Here is a 13,558-nt window from a genome sequence, read left to right as displayed (position 1 = left end):
TAGAGGGTACATGAAGACAGGTATGTAGAGAGTATATAAAGGCGGGTATGTAGAGAGTATATAAAGGCGGGTATGTAGAGAGTACATAAAGACAGGTATGTAGGGGGTACATGAAGACGGGTATGTAGAGAGTACATGAAGGCAGGTATGTAGGGGGTACATGAAGGCAGGTATGTAGGGGGTACATGAAGGCAGGTATGTAGAGGGTACATGAAGACGGGTATGTAGGGGATACATGAAGACAGGTATGTAGAGAGTATATGAAGGCAGGTATGTAGAGAGTCCATGAAGACAGGTATGTAGAGAGTACATAAAGACAGGTATGTAGAGAGTACATGAAGACATGAAGGCGGGTATGTAGAGAGTATATGAAGACAGGTATGCAGGGGATACATGAAGACAGGTATGTAGAGAGTACATGAAGGCAGGTATGTAGAGAGTACACGAAGACAGGTATGTAGAGAGTACATGAAGGCAGATATGTAGAGAGTACATGAAGACAGATATGTAGAGAGTACATGAAGACAGGTATATAGAGATTACATGAAGACGGGTATGTAGAGAGTACATGAAGACAGGTATGTAGAGAGTACACGAAGACATGAAGGCGGGTATGTAGAGAGTATATGAAGACAGGTATGTAGAGAGTACATGAAGGCAGATATGTAGAGAGTACACGAAGACAGGTATGTAGAGAGTACATGAAGGCAGATATGTAGAGAGTACATGAAGACAGGTATGTAGAGAGTAGATGAAGACAGCTATGTAGAGAGTTCATGAAGACAGGTATGTAGAGAGTACAGTACATGAAGACATGTCCATGAATATAGTTATGTAGATGTGAAATTTTATGGACTGGTGTTTAGCAGCTTTTCATCTAACCCTGTATATATCGGCATACTATATATTGTATATCTGATTCCCTTAAATTGGTTGCTCCAAGATTATAACTTATCATCTATCCATTGGTGGGAGTTCTGCCCCTGGGACTACACTATTTTATGGAAAGTCTATGGAACCCATCTCCTACAGCAAGAGGGGGAGATGGGGGAGAGAAGCACTCAGCTTCTCCCTCTGGGTTCTATCTCCAGATTTTGTTTTTGGCGTGCAAAGACTCCTAAATATATGTATATATGTATATTGTATGATGAGATGATTTGACTCACTTTCCCTCTTTACTTCCAGCCCCCTGTAGCCCTGATATCACTAGTATCACAACTATTAATGCCAGTACGTACGCCATCTATTGGGAGTCCAGTAACTATAACGCGCTGTACTCTGTGACTGTCCGAGGGGAGAATAGATTGTGGAACTGTAGCAGCTCTGGTTCCTCTTGTACTCTGCAAAGCCTTCCGTGTGGCTCTATGTATATGGTCAGTGCGGTGGCGTCTACAGCTGAAGGGGTAAGCCTGCCCAGTTACAGCGTGCCTTTAGAAACAGGTAAGGTATTACGGTATATTGACTATAAGTAATACTGCGTATGACCTGGACCTCACCACACCATCTACTTCCCTTAAAGCTCCTTGCTGTCCGACAAACCTCAGCGTTGTCCAAGTCACACAGGCCGTGACCAATGTAAGCTGGTCCACCGCCACCGGAGCGCAGACATACACCACCATGCTGGAGTCACCCAAAGGACAGGCCAAGTGCCACACCCTAGAGGAGCACTGCCTGCTGGGATGTATCACATGCGGAACTAGCTACTCAGTATCCCTGCAAGCAGTCAGCAAGACCGGCCTGGTGTCCCAGTGTACTTATCACGGCTACTCCTCCAGTAAGTCAGTCCATTTTGATGGATTCTTAGTCTTTATTCACACGGGTTGGGTTTAACATGGATTCTGTGCAAAGTTTATGCCATAACTGTAATAAATTTACTGCCCCCGTCTACTGGGCCCTGCCAGTTTTCCTAAAAGTGGCACAATATGTGCTCTGGAGCCCATAGCCATCTCATGGAATTACTCTCATTTGAAGGGACACTCCAGAAAAGAAACATGGTGTAAAGTGAAACTGGCTCAGTCGCCCCTAGCAACCAATCAGATTCCACCTTTCATTGTCCAAAGAGTCTGTGAGAAATGAAAGGTGGAATCTGATTGGTTGCTAGGGGCAACTGAGACAGTTTCACTTTACACCATGTTTAATAAATCTCCCCCATCATTTTTATAGTGTCTTTATGATCCATGTTTGATGGATCTCCCCATTGTGTTCAGAAAAACTGGTTTCGGAAAGTTATAAAGATTTGTAATCTCATCTAAAGACTTCCTATATTCATCAGCTGCAGTATGTCATGCAGGAAGTGGTGTATTCTGTCCATGTCAGGAACTGTCCAGAGCAGGAGGGGTTTTCTATGAGGATTTGCTGCTGATCTGGAGAGTTCCCCACTGGAAAGAATACACACCACTTCCTGCAGGACATACAGCAGCTGATAAGTACTGAAGAAGAATTTGCAAATCTGTAACTTTTTGACACTAAGAGGGAAATTTATCAAGGGTTTTGCGCCTATTTTTCGGTGAATAATTGGATTTTTCATCCATTATTGGTCTAAGTTTTATTTATGAACCAGTATTCGACATGCGAATATTTTTTAGATGTGACTTTTTTTAAATCTTCCTGTTTTGAGTATTCACCCAAAAGTTCGTATAATCTGGGATTAGCGCCCAATTTATCATTTGCGACTTTTTAAAAAGTTGCACAAACAGGTGCAGGCCTACGTCTGGTCAGTACCGGGTGAATATAACAGCGTAATTTTTTCATATTTGTGACTTTTTGTGCGACTTTTTACTTAGATACATTTACTATCGCAGTTCTACATGTTAATAAATCAGTCACAAGATATTGGAACAAAATACACACCAATCCCCATTAGAATAGTTGGACACATTAGACTTCTTAGTAAATGTCCCCCTATGTGATTTAAAAACTATTTTTTTTCTCCGGAGTAATCCCTTCAATCTGGGAAAGGTAATACATGCTACACATAGCCGGACACCAGTCTCTTTATATTCCACAGGTGCTTGCTGTCCATCAGGAGTCAAGCTGTACAGACTTTCTAACACCGGCATCCGAGTCTCTTGGCGAGCCTCAGCCACCCCGGCTAACTACACCGTCAACATCAATGGAACGAAAGGGAATTTCACCTGTAATCCAAACAGCATCTTAAGTTACTGCGACGTCACTGAAATACCTTGTGGAGATGTCTACACCGTGGTGGTTTCCCCCGTCAGTGATGAAAATAACCAAATTTCATTCTGCCCTCAAAAATTTTATTCTGGTAAGATATATATATATATATATATATATATATATATATATATATATATATATATATGCCTAGGTGTTTATGGCTCTGTGGAGTCTGAGTGAGGCTCTCTTGTAATGGTGTTGTGCCCATCTGTTTTTTGCTCTATAGGGTGGGGCACTCTTTTACTTCATACTTTGGCTGTCCAGGCATGATGGGAGTTGTAGTTTTGCAACAGCTGGAGAGCACAGGGTTCCCTATCTACTACTATAGGGTGGGACACCAAACGCAGACATCATTTGGAAACTATTTTTTAGAATAAATAATATGATTCATTGTCAGGAGGTGAAGGAATCAGTATTTTTTTTTTCCATGTCATCATTGTATAATAGAAGATGCACAAGCCTAAAACACAGAAATGGCTGCACAACGCACCCGTGGTTGACAAGAAAGCTTGTTCAGCTACATTTAAAACCAACATCAGAAGTTAGTATATAATTTGATCAAACCATATTGCCTCATGTACCAACGTGCAGGTCTCTGATACACATGAGTCCCTAACCAAACAACACTGTGCAGGTCAGCGAACGTAAACCCCGCAAGGCGTGCGCAAGCAGGGAAGGGGGGCCACGGAATGGCCCTGTAACCCCAATGTCACAGGACCAAAGCCCAAGGGTCCCCCCCAAACACCACAGGCGCTGCCGGCGGAGAGAGCGGCCACCAAGCAACACAAGTGTGAACAAGCTGTCACCTCTAACCAATGCTCCTGCAGGTAGAATGGGAGAACACAAGGAGGTACTTACCATATGTACAAAGGTGCTTCCTGCTAATTTGGATCACATGGGTCTGAGGGTGCATGCACACTACGGAATATGCGTGTAAAGGCCATATTGCCTCATGTACCACGTGCAGGTCTCTGATACATGCGCCCGCGAGCAGGGGGCAGCCCTTGGGCTTTGGTCCTGTGACATTGGGATTACAGGGCCATTCCGTGGCCCCCCTTTTTCTGCTTGAGCGCGCTTTGCGGGGTTTACGTTTGCGGACCTGCACAGTGTTGTTTGCTTAGGGACTCGTGCATCAGAGACCTGCACGTGGTACATGAGGCAATATGGTTTGATCAAATTATATACTAACTTCTGATGTTGGTTTTTAATGTAGCTGAACAAGCTTTCGTGTCAACCACGGGTGCAATGTGCAGCCATTTCTGTCTTTTAGGCTTGTGCATATTATATAACAGAAGGCAAGGTGTGCTTAACCCATAGCTGCACCAGGACGTTATTTAACGTCCTCGTGCCGCTATGGGAGTTCAGAGGGGGGTCGCGCGGCGACCACCCTCTGAACTGCCGCGATCCCGGGTGCCGCGAGTAGCCCGGGCTCGCGGCTATTAGCGGGCACGGTCCGATCGCCGTGCCCGCTAATTAAGTACTTAGAAGCAGCTGTCAAAGTTGACAGCTGCTTCTAAATACTTGCGGTTACACATCCCTGGTGGTCTAGTGGGGGGATCGCCCCCCTGCGGCGCGATTGCGGGGGGGCGATCCCTGCATCCATACCGGGCCGGGGTCTGCTCCGTAATGGCGCTGATCCCGGCTCGGCATTCTATTGCTTTTGGCTGCAGCAGCCAAAAGTAATAGAACACCGATCTCATGGATTCATGCAGTATAACTATACTGCATGGATCTCTATGAGAGATCAGAGTGCATATACTAGAAGCCCCCCAGGGGGGCTTCTAGTATATGTCTAAAGTAAAAGAAAAAAGTATTTTTAATAACACAAAACCCCCTCCCCTAATAAAAGTCTGAATCACCCCCCTTTCCCCATTTTATAAATAAAAATAAATAAATAAATTAATAAACAAACATGTTTGCTATCGCCGCGTGCGTAATCGCCCGAACTATTAATTAATCACATTCCTGATCTCACACGGTAAACGGCGTCAGCGCAAAAAAATCCCAAAGTGCAAAATTGCGCATTTTTGGTCGCATCAAATCCAGAATAATTGTAATAAAAAGCGATCAAAAAGTCATATATGCGCAATCAAGGTACCGATAGAAAGATCACATCATGGCGCAAAAAATGACACCTCACACAGACCCATAGACCAAAGGATAAAAGCGCTATAAGCCCGGGAATGGAGCGATTTTAAGGAACGTATATTGGTTAACAACGGTTTGAATTTTATACAGGCCATCAGATACAATATAAGTTATACATGTTACATATCGTTTTAATCGTAACGACTTGAGGAACATGCATAACAAGTCAGTTTTACCCCAGGGCGAATGGCGTAAAAACACATTTCCCCCAAATAAAAGAAATGCGTTTTTTTTTTTTCAATTTCACCACACATATAATTTTTTTCTGGTTTCCCGGCACATTTTAGGCAAAAATTACATCTGCCTTAGCAAAGTACAATTAGTTGCGCAAAAAATAAGGGCTCATTTGGGTCTCTAGGTGGAAAAATGCAGGCGCTATGGCCTTATATACACGAGGAGGGAAAAACGAAAACGCAAAAATGAAAACTGGCTGTGTCCCCTAAGGGTTAAGCTAAGGATTCTGGAAAGGCTTCTGCCATCTTTTATGTGCACATTTCATCCCTGGTCGCTTACTAATTCTAGATGATTGTGAGAAATCATTTGCATTTTTTTGCAAGGTGTCTGAATCAGCTGTCTTCTGATGAATGAGTATGATGATGAGGACTCATTTGCATACTTTTTTACCCATGGAGCATTGTCTGAAAATAAGCTTCCATATACCACTGTGTCTTTCCAATGAGAATTAGTACCTTGAAATTTAAAGGGTTACTTTGGCAAAAAATATTCTTTCAACTCAATCAGTCATGGTGTCAGAAAGTTATGTAGATTTGTAATTGACTTCTACTTAAAAATCTCCAGTCTTTCAGTACTTATCAGCTGCTGTATGTCCTGCAGGAAGTGGTGTATTCTTTCCAGTCTGACACAGTGCTCTCTGCTGCCACCTCTGTCGATGTCAGGAACTGTCCAGAGCAGTAACAAATCCCCATAGAAAACCACTCCTGATCTGCTCAGTTCATGGACAGAGGTGGCAGCAGAGAGCACTGGAAAGCATACACCACTTCCTGCAGGGAATTCAGCAGCTGATAAGTACTGGAAGGCTAGAGATGTTAAATCGGAAGTAAATTACAAATCTATATAACTTTTTGACAACAGTTGATTTGAAAGAAAAACATTTTGCTGGAGTGCCCCTTTAATGTAGATAATATATTGACTTTGATGGATAAGGGTGCCAGAAGAAACCTCTATGCTTATCATAAAGCAGGTCTCATGGCTCTCACCTTTGAGCCAGCTCCGCCAGTAATATCCATCATTGTAAGCTTTGGCCAGGCTCTTACATGCTATCTATAAGACACAAGGAAACAATACCTACTGATGTTCAGAATCTTGACTGTATTACAGTAATTTATTTTCTTTTTTTCTCTGTTTTATTGCAGTTACCTGTTCAGGCAGCTCTCTTGGAATGGGTAAGGCACCCGATACTTTATCTCTTTGTAAACTATTGTGCATGAAAGAAATACAAGTGGATTATCTGCATTTATTTTAGTTTTAGGACAAAGTTTGTTTTTAAAAATGTAACTTAAAAGTCTTCCCATACTTATCAGCTCCTGTATGTCCTGCAGGAAGTGGTGTATTTCCAGTCTGACACAGTGATCTGCTGCCACCTCTGTTCATATCAGGAACTTTCCAGAGCAGTAGAAAATTTCCATAGAAAACCTCTCCTGCTTTGTACAGTTCCTGACATGGACAGAGTTGGCAGCAGAGAGCACTGTGTCACACAGAATACACCACTTCCTGTAGAACATACAGCAGCTGATAAGTAGTGGAAGGCTTGAGAATTTTTTTTAAATAAAATTAAATTGCAAATCTGTATAACTTTCTGACACCAGTTGGTTTGAAAGATAAAAAAATCAGCTCATCTGTGATCAGACAGGCTAGCTTTCTCCCCCACACTCATCAATGACTCTGTACCCAAGATCGGCCATTCTGAAGATGCTCTGCCCCAGTCGTCTACACATCACAGTCACCAAGATCCCTTAATCCCTCCGCCGACAGACGCCATTGTCCCCAGATAATCCATGCTGCTCACTTTACCAGTCAGTGATTGTAAGGCTATGGCTGATCGTTGTATGGGGCAATCTCAGAAGTGTCCGCATCAGAAATATTCCTGGCTATATTTAAAGAAGCATTCCAGAATCTTTTTTTACCTGTCCTCCGCTCACACTCACCAGGGATGGCGCGCAGCAGGGAAGCGGAGGGCGGGATGCAGATAAAAAAAATTCCGGAATGCTTCTTTAAAAGGGTTGTCCGGGTTGTTCTTTCAAATCAACTGATATTAGAAAGTTACATGGATTCGTAATTTACTTCTATTAAAAATTCCCATACTTATTAGCTGCTGTATGTCCTGCAGGCAGGGCCGTTTTAATACATTGGTGGGCCCAGTGCACAGCCCTCTAAACCGCCCCCCCCCCCAACCCAGCGTTATCAGAATCGGAGCTCCACACACAGTATAATGCCCTGAATGCCCCCACACTGTATTAGGAGCCCCAATACATACAGTAGTTACCTTATAACCTTATAAAGATATCACCAATGATATCATTACACAATACCGCCACACCATGACCACTATCACTACAGACCCTATAACAGTTACATCCATTTACTCACAGGGGGCGTCTTCTCTGATCAGAGTCTTTCACCTTTTCTTTCACTCCTTCCAGCCTGGGCCACCTTTAAGTCTTCCCCCGGCTGGGAATCTTCTCTCCAGAATCTGCCAGAGAAACATTTTAGGCTCCAACACATACAGTAGTAAGGTCCCCTGTACCCCTATACAGTAGTCACCCCCCTCTGTGCCCCTATATAGTAGTAACACCCCTCTGTGCCCCTATATAGTAGTTACACCCCTCTGTGCCCCTATATAGTAGTTACACCCCTCTGTGCTCCTATATAGTAGTTACACCCCTCTGTGCCCCTATATAATAGTTACACCCCTCTGTACCTCTATATAGTAGTTACCCCCCTATGTACCCCTATATAGTAGTTACCCCCCTCTGTGCCCCTATTTAGTAGTTACACTCCTCTGTGCTCCCACTTAATAATAAGGTATGCTCTGTGCCCCAATATAGTAGTAAGGTCCCTATATAGTATAGGCCCCTCTGTGCAGCCCCAATGTTAGTATAGACCCGTGTGCTGCCCCCAGTAGTATAGAAAGCTGTGTGCTGCCCCCAGTAGTATATAGAGCTGTGTGCTGCTCCCAGTAGTATATAGAGCTGTGTGCTACCCCCAGTAGTATATAGACCCCATTGTGCACTGCCCCCAGTAGTATATAGACCACTAGGTGCTGCCCCCAGTAGTATATAGACCCCTTGTGTGCTGCCCCTAGTACTATAGACCACTAGGTGCTCCCCCCATTAGTATATAGCCCCCTCTGTGCATCCCCTAGTAGTATATAGACACCTTGTGCACTGCCCCCAGTAGTATATAGACCACTAGGTGCTGCCCCAAGTAGTATATAGAACCCTTGTGAGCTGCCCCTAGTACTATAGACCACTAGGTGCTGCTCCCATTAGTATATAGCCCCCTCTGTGCTCCCCCAGTTATATATACCCGCCACTGTGCATCCCCCAGTAGTATATATACCCCCCCCGTGCTCCCCCAAGTAGTATATAGTCCCTCTGTGCACCCCACAGTAGTATATATATCCCCTGTGCTCCCCAAGTAGTATATAGTCCCCCTGTGCACCCCACAGTAGTATATATCCCCTGTGCACCCCACAGTAGTATTAATATCCCCTGTGCGCCCCTATATAGCCCCCTGTGTGCTACCTGACTTATATATACTCCCCTGTGCACCCCCCTTTTATATAATCCCCCTGTGCACCCCCGTTATATATATCCCCTGTGTGGCCCCAGTTATATATATACCCCCTGTGTGCCCACCGTTATATATATACCCCCTGTGTGCCCCCAGTTATATATATATCCCCTGTGTGCCCCCAGTTATATATATATATATATATATATATATAGACCAACAAAACACAACAAGCACTGAACTCAGGGAGAACAGTGAAAAATTCCAATGGAGTACTCATTTACGAGTCTCCATTGATTGTGCCATACAAAATTTTAATATGCAAAAACGGGGTCCGTGGAGCCTCAGTTACGAGTCTCAAAACACTGGAATAGCCAGATATCCCTCTCTCCAGAGAAGGAAGCCCATTGCCAAGGGGTGCCTCCTAGTGGGGAGAGCACCAAACCACCCTGATACGTAGTCCCTCAGGTCCTCACTCTGTTGCGAGCTTTGGGACCTAAATAGGGAAACACCAGGGTGGCCCCTGTGAGTCTGGAGAGAGGGATATCTGGCTATTCCAGTGTTTTGAGACTCGTAACTGAGGCTCCACGGACCCCGTTTTTATATATATATATATATATATATATATATATTTATATATATATACCCCCTGTGTGCCCCCAGTTATATATATACCCCCTGTGTGCCCCCAGTTATATATATATATATATATATATATATATATACCCCCTGTTTACTCCCCAAGTTATATACACCCCCTTGTATATAATCCCAGTTATATATATACCCCCTGTGTGCCCCCAGATATACATATATCCCCTGTGTGCCCCCAGATATATATATACCCCCCGTGTGTTCCCAGTTATATATATACCCCCTGTGTGCCCCCAGATATATATACCCTGTGTGCCCCCAGTTATATATACCCCCCTGTGCACCCCCTTTTATATAATCCCCCGTCACTGTGCGCTCCCCCAGTTTAAAAATACCTCCTGTGTGGCCCCCCAATTATATATACCCCCCTGTGCACCCCATCCCCCCCCAGTAGTATATAGGCCCCCCTGTGTGCTGCCCCCCGTTATATAGCCCCCCTTTGGGCTTTCCCCTCCCATATAGCAAGTAACAAAAAAAACAAACACTTTATACTCACCTGGGTCTGCGCGTTCCTCTTCTCTTCACCTCACCCTTGTGGCCTCAGGCAGTCCTTTACCTGCGGTCACAAGAGGCCGCTCTCCCCTCTCGCGGTGTCGGCGCTGAGTGACGTCACTCAGCGTCGATACCACTGCGGGAAAGCGGCCTCTTGTGACCGCAGGTAAAGCACTGCCTGCAGCCACAAGGGTGACTGACAGGGAGGGAGCCAATAGCTCCCGACCTGTCAGTGCCGCTGCTGCTGCCTGTACCTATGAGGGTAAGGGTTACCTTACCCATCCCGATGGCGCCCTCCTGGCAGGCTGGTGGCCGGAGCCCTGTGCGACCGCAATGGTCGCACAGAGCAAAGGCCGGCCCTGCTCAGGGTGGGCCCCTTTAACCAGTGGGCCCGGTGCACGTGCACCATGTGCCCTCTGGTTAAAGCAGCCCTGCCTGCAGGAAATGTATTATTTTCAGCCTGACACAGTGCTCTCTGCTGACATCTCTGGCCGAGACAGGAACTGTCCAGAGCAGAAGAGGTTTTCTATGGTGATTCATATAAAACTGAGACAAAGTTCCTGTCTCGGCCAGAGATTTTAGCAGAGAGCACTGTGTCAGACTGAAAATAATACATTTCCTGCAGGACATACAGCAGCTAATAAGTATGGGAAGACTTGAGATTTTTTAATAGAAATAAATTACAAATCTGTATAACTTTCTGATATCAGTTGATTTAAGAGAAAAATTTTTCGCTGCACAACCCCTTTAACCTGCAATGTTAGTGAATACATTCAGTGCATCATGAATTCTTCTCTTCTGGTATCACTCAAATTTATTTATATCATTATTACTTAGCAATTACAATGCTTTCTGCATGTTTTTTTTAGTGATCTATAGAGGGAAGAGAAGCATCACATAGAATAATGGAACAAAGAAACTTTCCTTCGTAGGTAAGTCCATACATGTGTACTATATCATATTTTTTTTATATATATATTTATATATATATATATATATATATATATATAAAAATCATGTACATGATCACTAGAACGAAGATATCGAGTGGGACCTGGTATCTGTCTAAAAGCCATGCCATACATTACATATACAAGTTTAACTCATGATAGCCGAATAGTATTTATCTCTCAGGACTCACTTGACAACCATTTTACCACAGCAGCTTGTAGATGGGTACTAGGACACTGCACACATGACAGTTCAGCATTCTAATGTATGGTGTTTATTCATATACATACTGTAAATATAATTTATTGACTTCATTGTCTTCTATCTAGAGCTTCACTATTTCCCTTGTAGAATCCATGACGATAATTCTGGATGAACAAAACTGGACAATTCCAAACCAATTTAAAGAAACTTAAATGTGCGACACAACAGCAACATGTTCCAGCACTGTTTGGTGTAACATTGGCCTCAATAATGTAACTGTACATGGTGGAAAATTCTATATTAATTGGTGACAACTGGATATTGTTGTTTACAGATATTCAGAAGTGACAGGTCATATATATATATATATATATATATATATATATATATATATATATGATTTGCTTTTATAAATTCTGTAGAAATGATTTATTACTTTAAAATTCTTGCAAGGCTTAAAGGGTTATTCCACTGAAACATAACTTTTGATATGTTGTTGCCCATGGTGAGACTAACAATTACTTCCATACTTGTTATTATCTATTCAGTCTCCTTCCCCCAGTTCTGAGCTGCTGCTTTCTGCTGAAAACACAAAAATCTGTATGTGAGCCTTTTTCTCTGTCTCCCCCTCCTTTTTGTATGTTTTCCCAGAGTTCCCCTTTAATAGGCCGTTAATGCACATTTATACCTAAATTATCACTCCGCAATCTGTAAAGTCTCAAATAAAGTTTAATCTCATGTTGATTCAGAGTTTCATTGGAAATTTACTAGAGAAGTAGTTTGTAGAAATAAACCTAATTGCATTATGTTCCATTTGTGTTGTTTTTGTCCTAGTAGAAAACTTTTAATGAAATACACAGTAATGGGGCAGGAGACGGGGCAGATCTCATTTCAGGTGTATTCGCTTAAACAGGCTATTTGCATTTGTTTTCTAAAGGAAGAGACATTTCTGGGAAGATTGGAGTTACATATATAGGACACGAAAGCCGTAAATATTCATCTGGTAACACTTGAGAACAATGGCGCGGTTCTCTCTGTGTCCTATGTACAGGAAGCACCTGGGGTGGTGTCCCATATTATACAAGCCACAGTTATTTCCTATGTGTATTCTGATATCCTCAGACTTTTTACATAGATAAAAGGTTCACTTTACTGTAGAATGTCTGCAATAATCCACACACAGCTAGGATACTGTATACCAGACCATGCGTCATACATGACAAGTGTCCTTGATGAACAAAGCAAGCCAAAGTACACATACACACAATGCACAATATATTGCATTATAAAGACACTATAAAAATTATGGGGGAGATTTATCAAACATGGTGTAAAGTGAAACTGGCTCAGTTGCCCCTAGCAACCAATCAGATTCCACTTTTCGTTCCTCACAGACTCTTTGGAAAATGAAAGGTGGAGTCTGATTGGTTGCTAGGGGCAACTGAGCCAGTTTCACTTTACAGCATGTTTGATAAATCTCCCCCTATATTTCTATACTTTAATACTTCTATACTGTAACATATTTATATAATAATATATATAATATATAGTATATAGTAACTATATAATAATATATAGTAACACACATGGTAATACTTGTTTGTTTATTCTTTTCTTTTTTTTTACTTAAAATTTTTATAAATTTTATGTATATCAAACAGGCACAACAAGCCCATAAACACGGGCTACAATAAAGTAATACATGGCATCAACATAACACCTTAACAAGGGTTTCAGTTAACAGAAGTATAAATATAAATATAATGATGGTAATACTTGTTAATATGTAGAGGGAAGAAAAGAACAACAGGCTCGGCTATGTGCAGAAAAATTAATCCGTTTGGAAAAATGCGCACATAGGGGACATTTACTGTTAATGCACCTCTGGCCTATGCCAGGAAGAACGTGTATGGCTGCTGTATCCCCTGTTTGCCTGATGGGCGTCCAGGGTGGGGTGGGGGGGAAATGGCAAAATGGGAAGGAGGCGTAACCTCCTCCCGCACCTGATTTATTATGATTTACACCCACTCGCAAGGCCTGGATTGGTTGCACACTAGGCATGACACTATACAACACATGTATAGGCATTGCAGCCCTCAACTTCCCGACATCTGTCAATGGCGCTCAGTAGAGAATTAGTAGGAAAATCAGTAGACTTTAATGACAAAGATTCCCC

At 42.9% G+C, this 13,558-nt stretch overlaps 1 protein-coding gene across 6 annotated transcripts in view; it reads left to right on the top strand.

The window, feature by feature from the left end:
- Positions 1-11,746, top strand: part of LOC138789001 (fibronectin type III domain-containing protein 7-like) — a 33,102-nt gene extending 21,356 nt beyond the window's left edge. For 3 of the 6 annotated variants that reach the window (XM_069967482.1, XM_069967484.1, XM_069967485.1), the window contains 6 exons: positions 1,186-1,440; positions 1,520-1,774; positions 3,008-3,268; positions 6,702-6,731; positions 11,097-11,159; positions 11,508-11,746. In XM_069967482.1, the coding sequence (XP_069823583.1) occupies positions 1,186-1,440; positions 1,520-1,774; positions 3,008-3,268; positions 6,702-6,731; positions 11,097-11,128 (833 nt within the window). In that variant the 3' untranslated portion in view covers positions 11,129-11,159; positions 11,508-11,746. The remainder of the gene's footprint in view (positions 1-1,185; positions 1,441-1,519; positions 1,775-3,007; positions 3,269-6,701; positions 6,732-11,096; positions 11,160-11,507) is intronic. The other 3 variants (XR_011362680.1, XR_011362681.1, XM_069967483.1) reach the window with 3 other exon arrangements.
- Positions 11,747-13,558: the final 1,812 nt, after the last annotated feature.

Source organism: Dendropsophus ebraccatus, chromosome 4 (assembly GCF_027789765.1).
Source record: "Dendropsophus ebraccatus isolate aDenEbr1 chromosome 4, aDenEbr1.pat, whole genome shotgun sequence".
NCBI lineage: Eukaryota > Metazoa > Chordata > Amphibia > Anura > Hylidae > Dendropsophus > Dendropsophus ebraccatus.
This window is presented reverse-complemented; position numbering and strand designations above follow the sequence as displayed.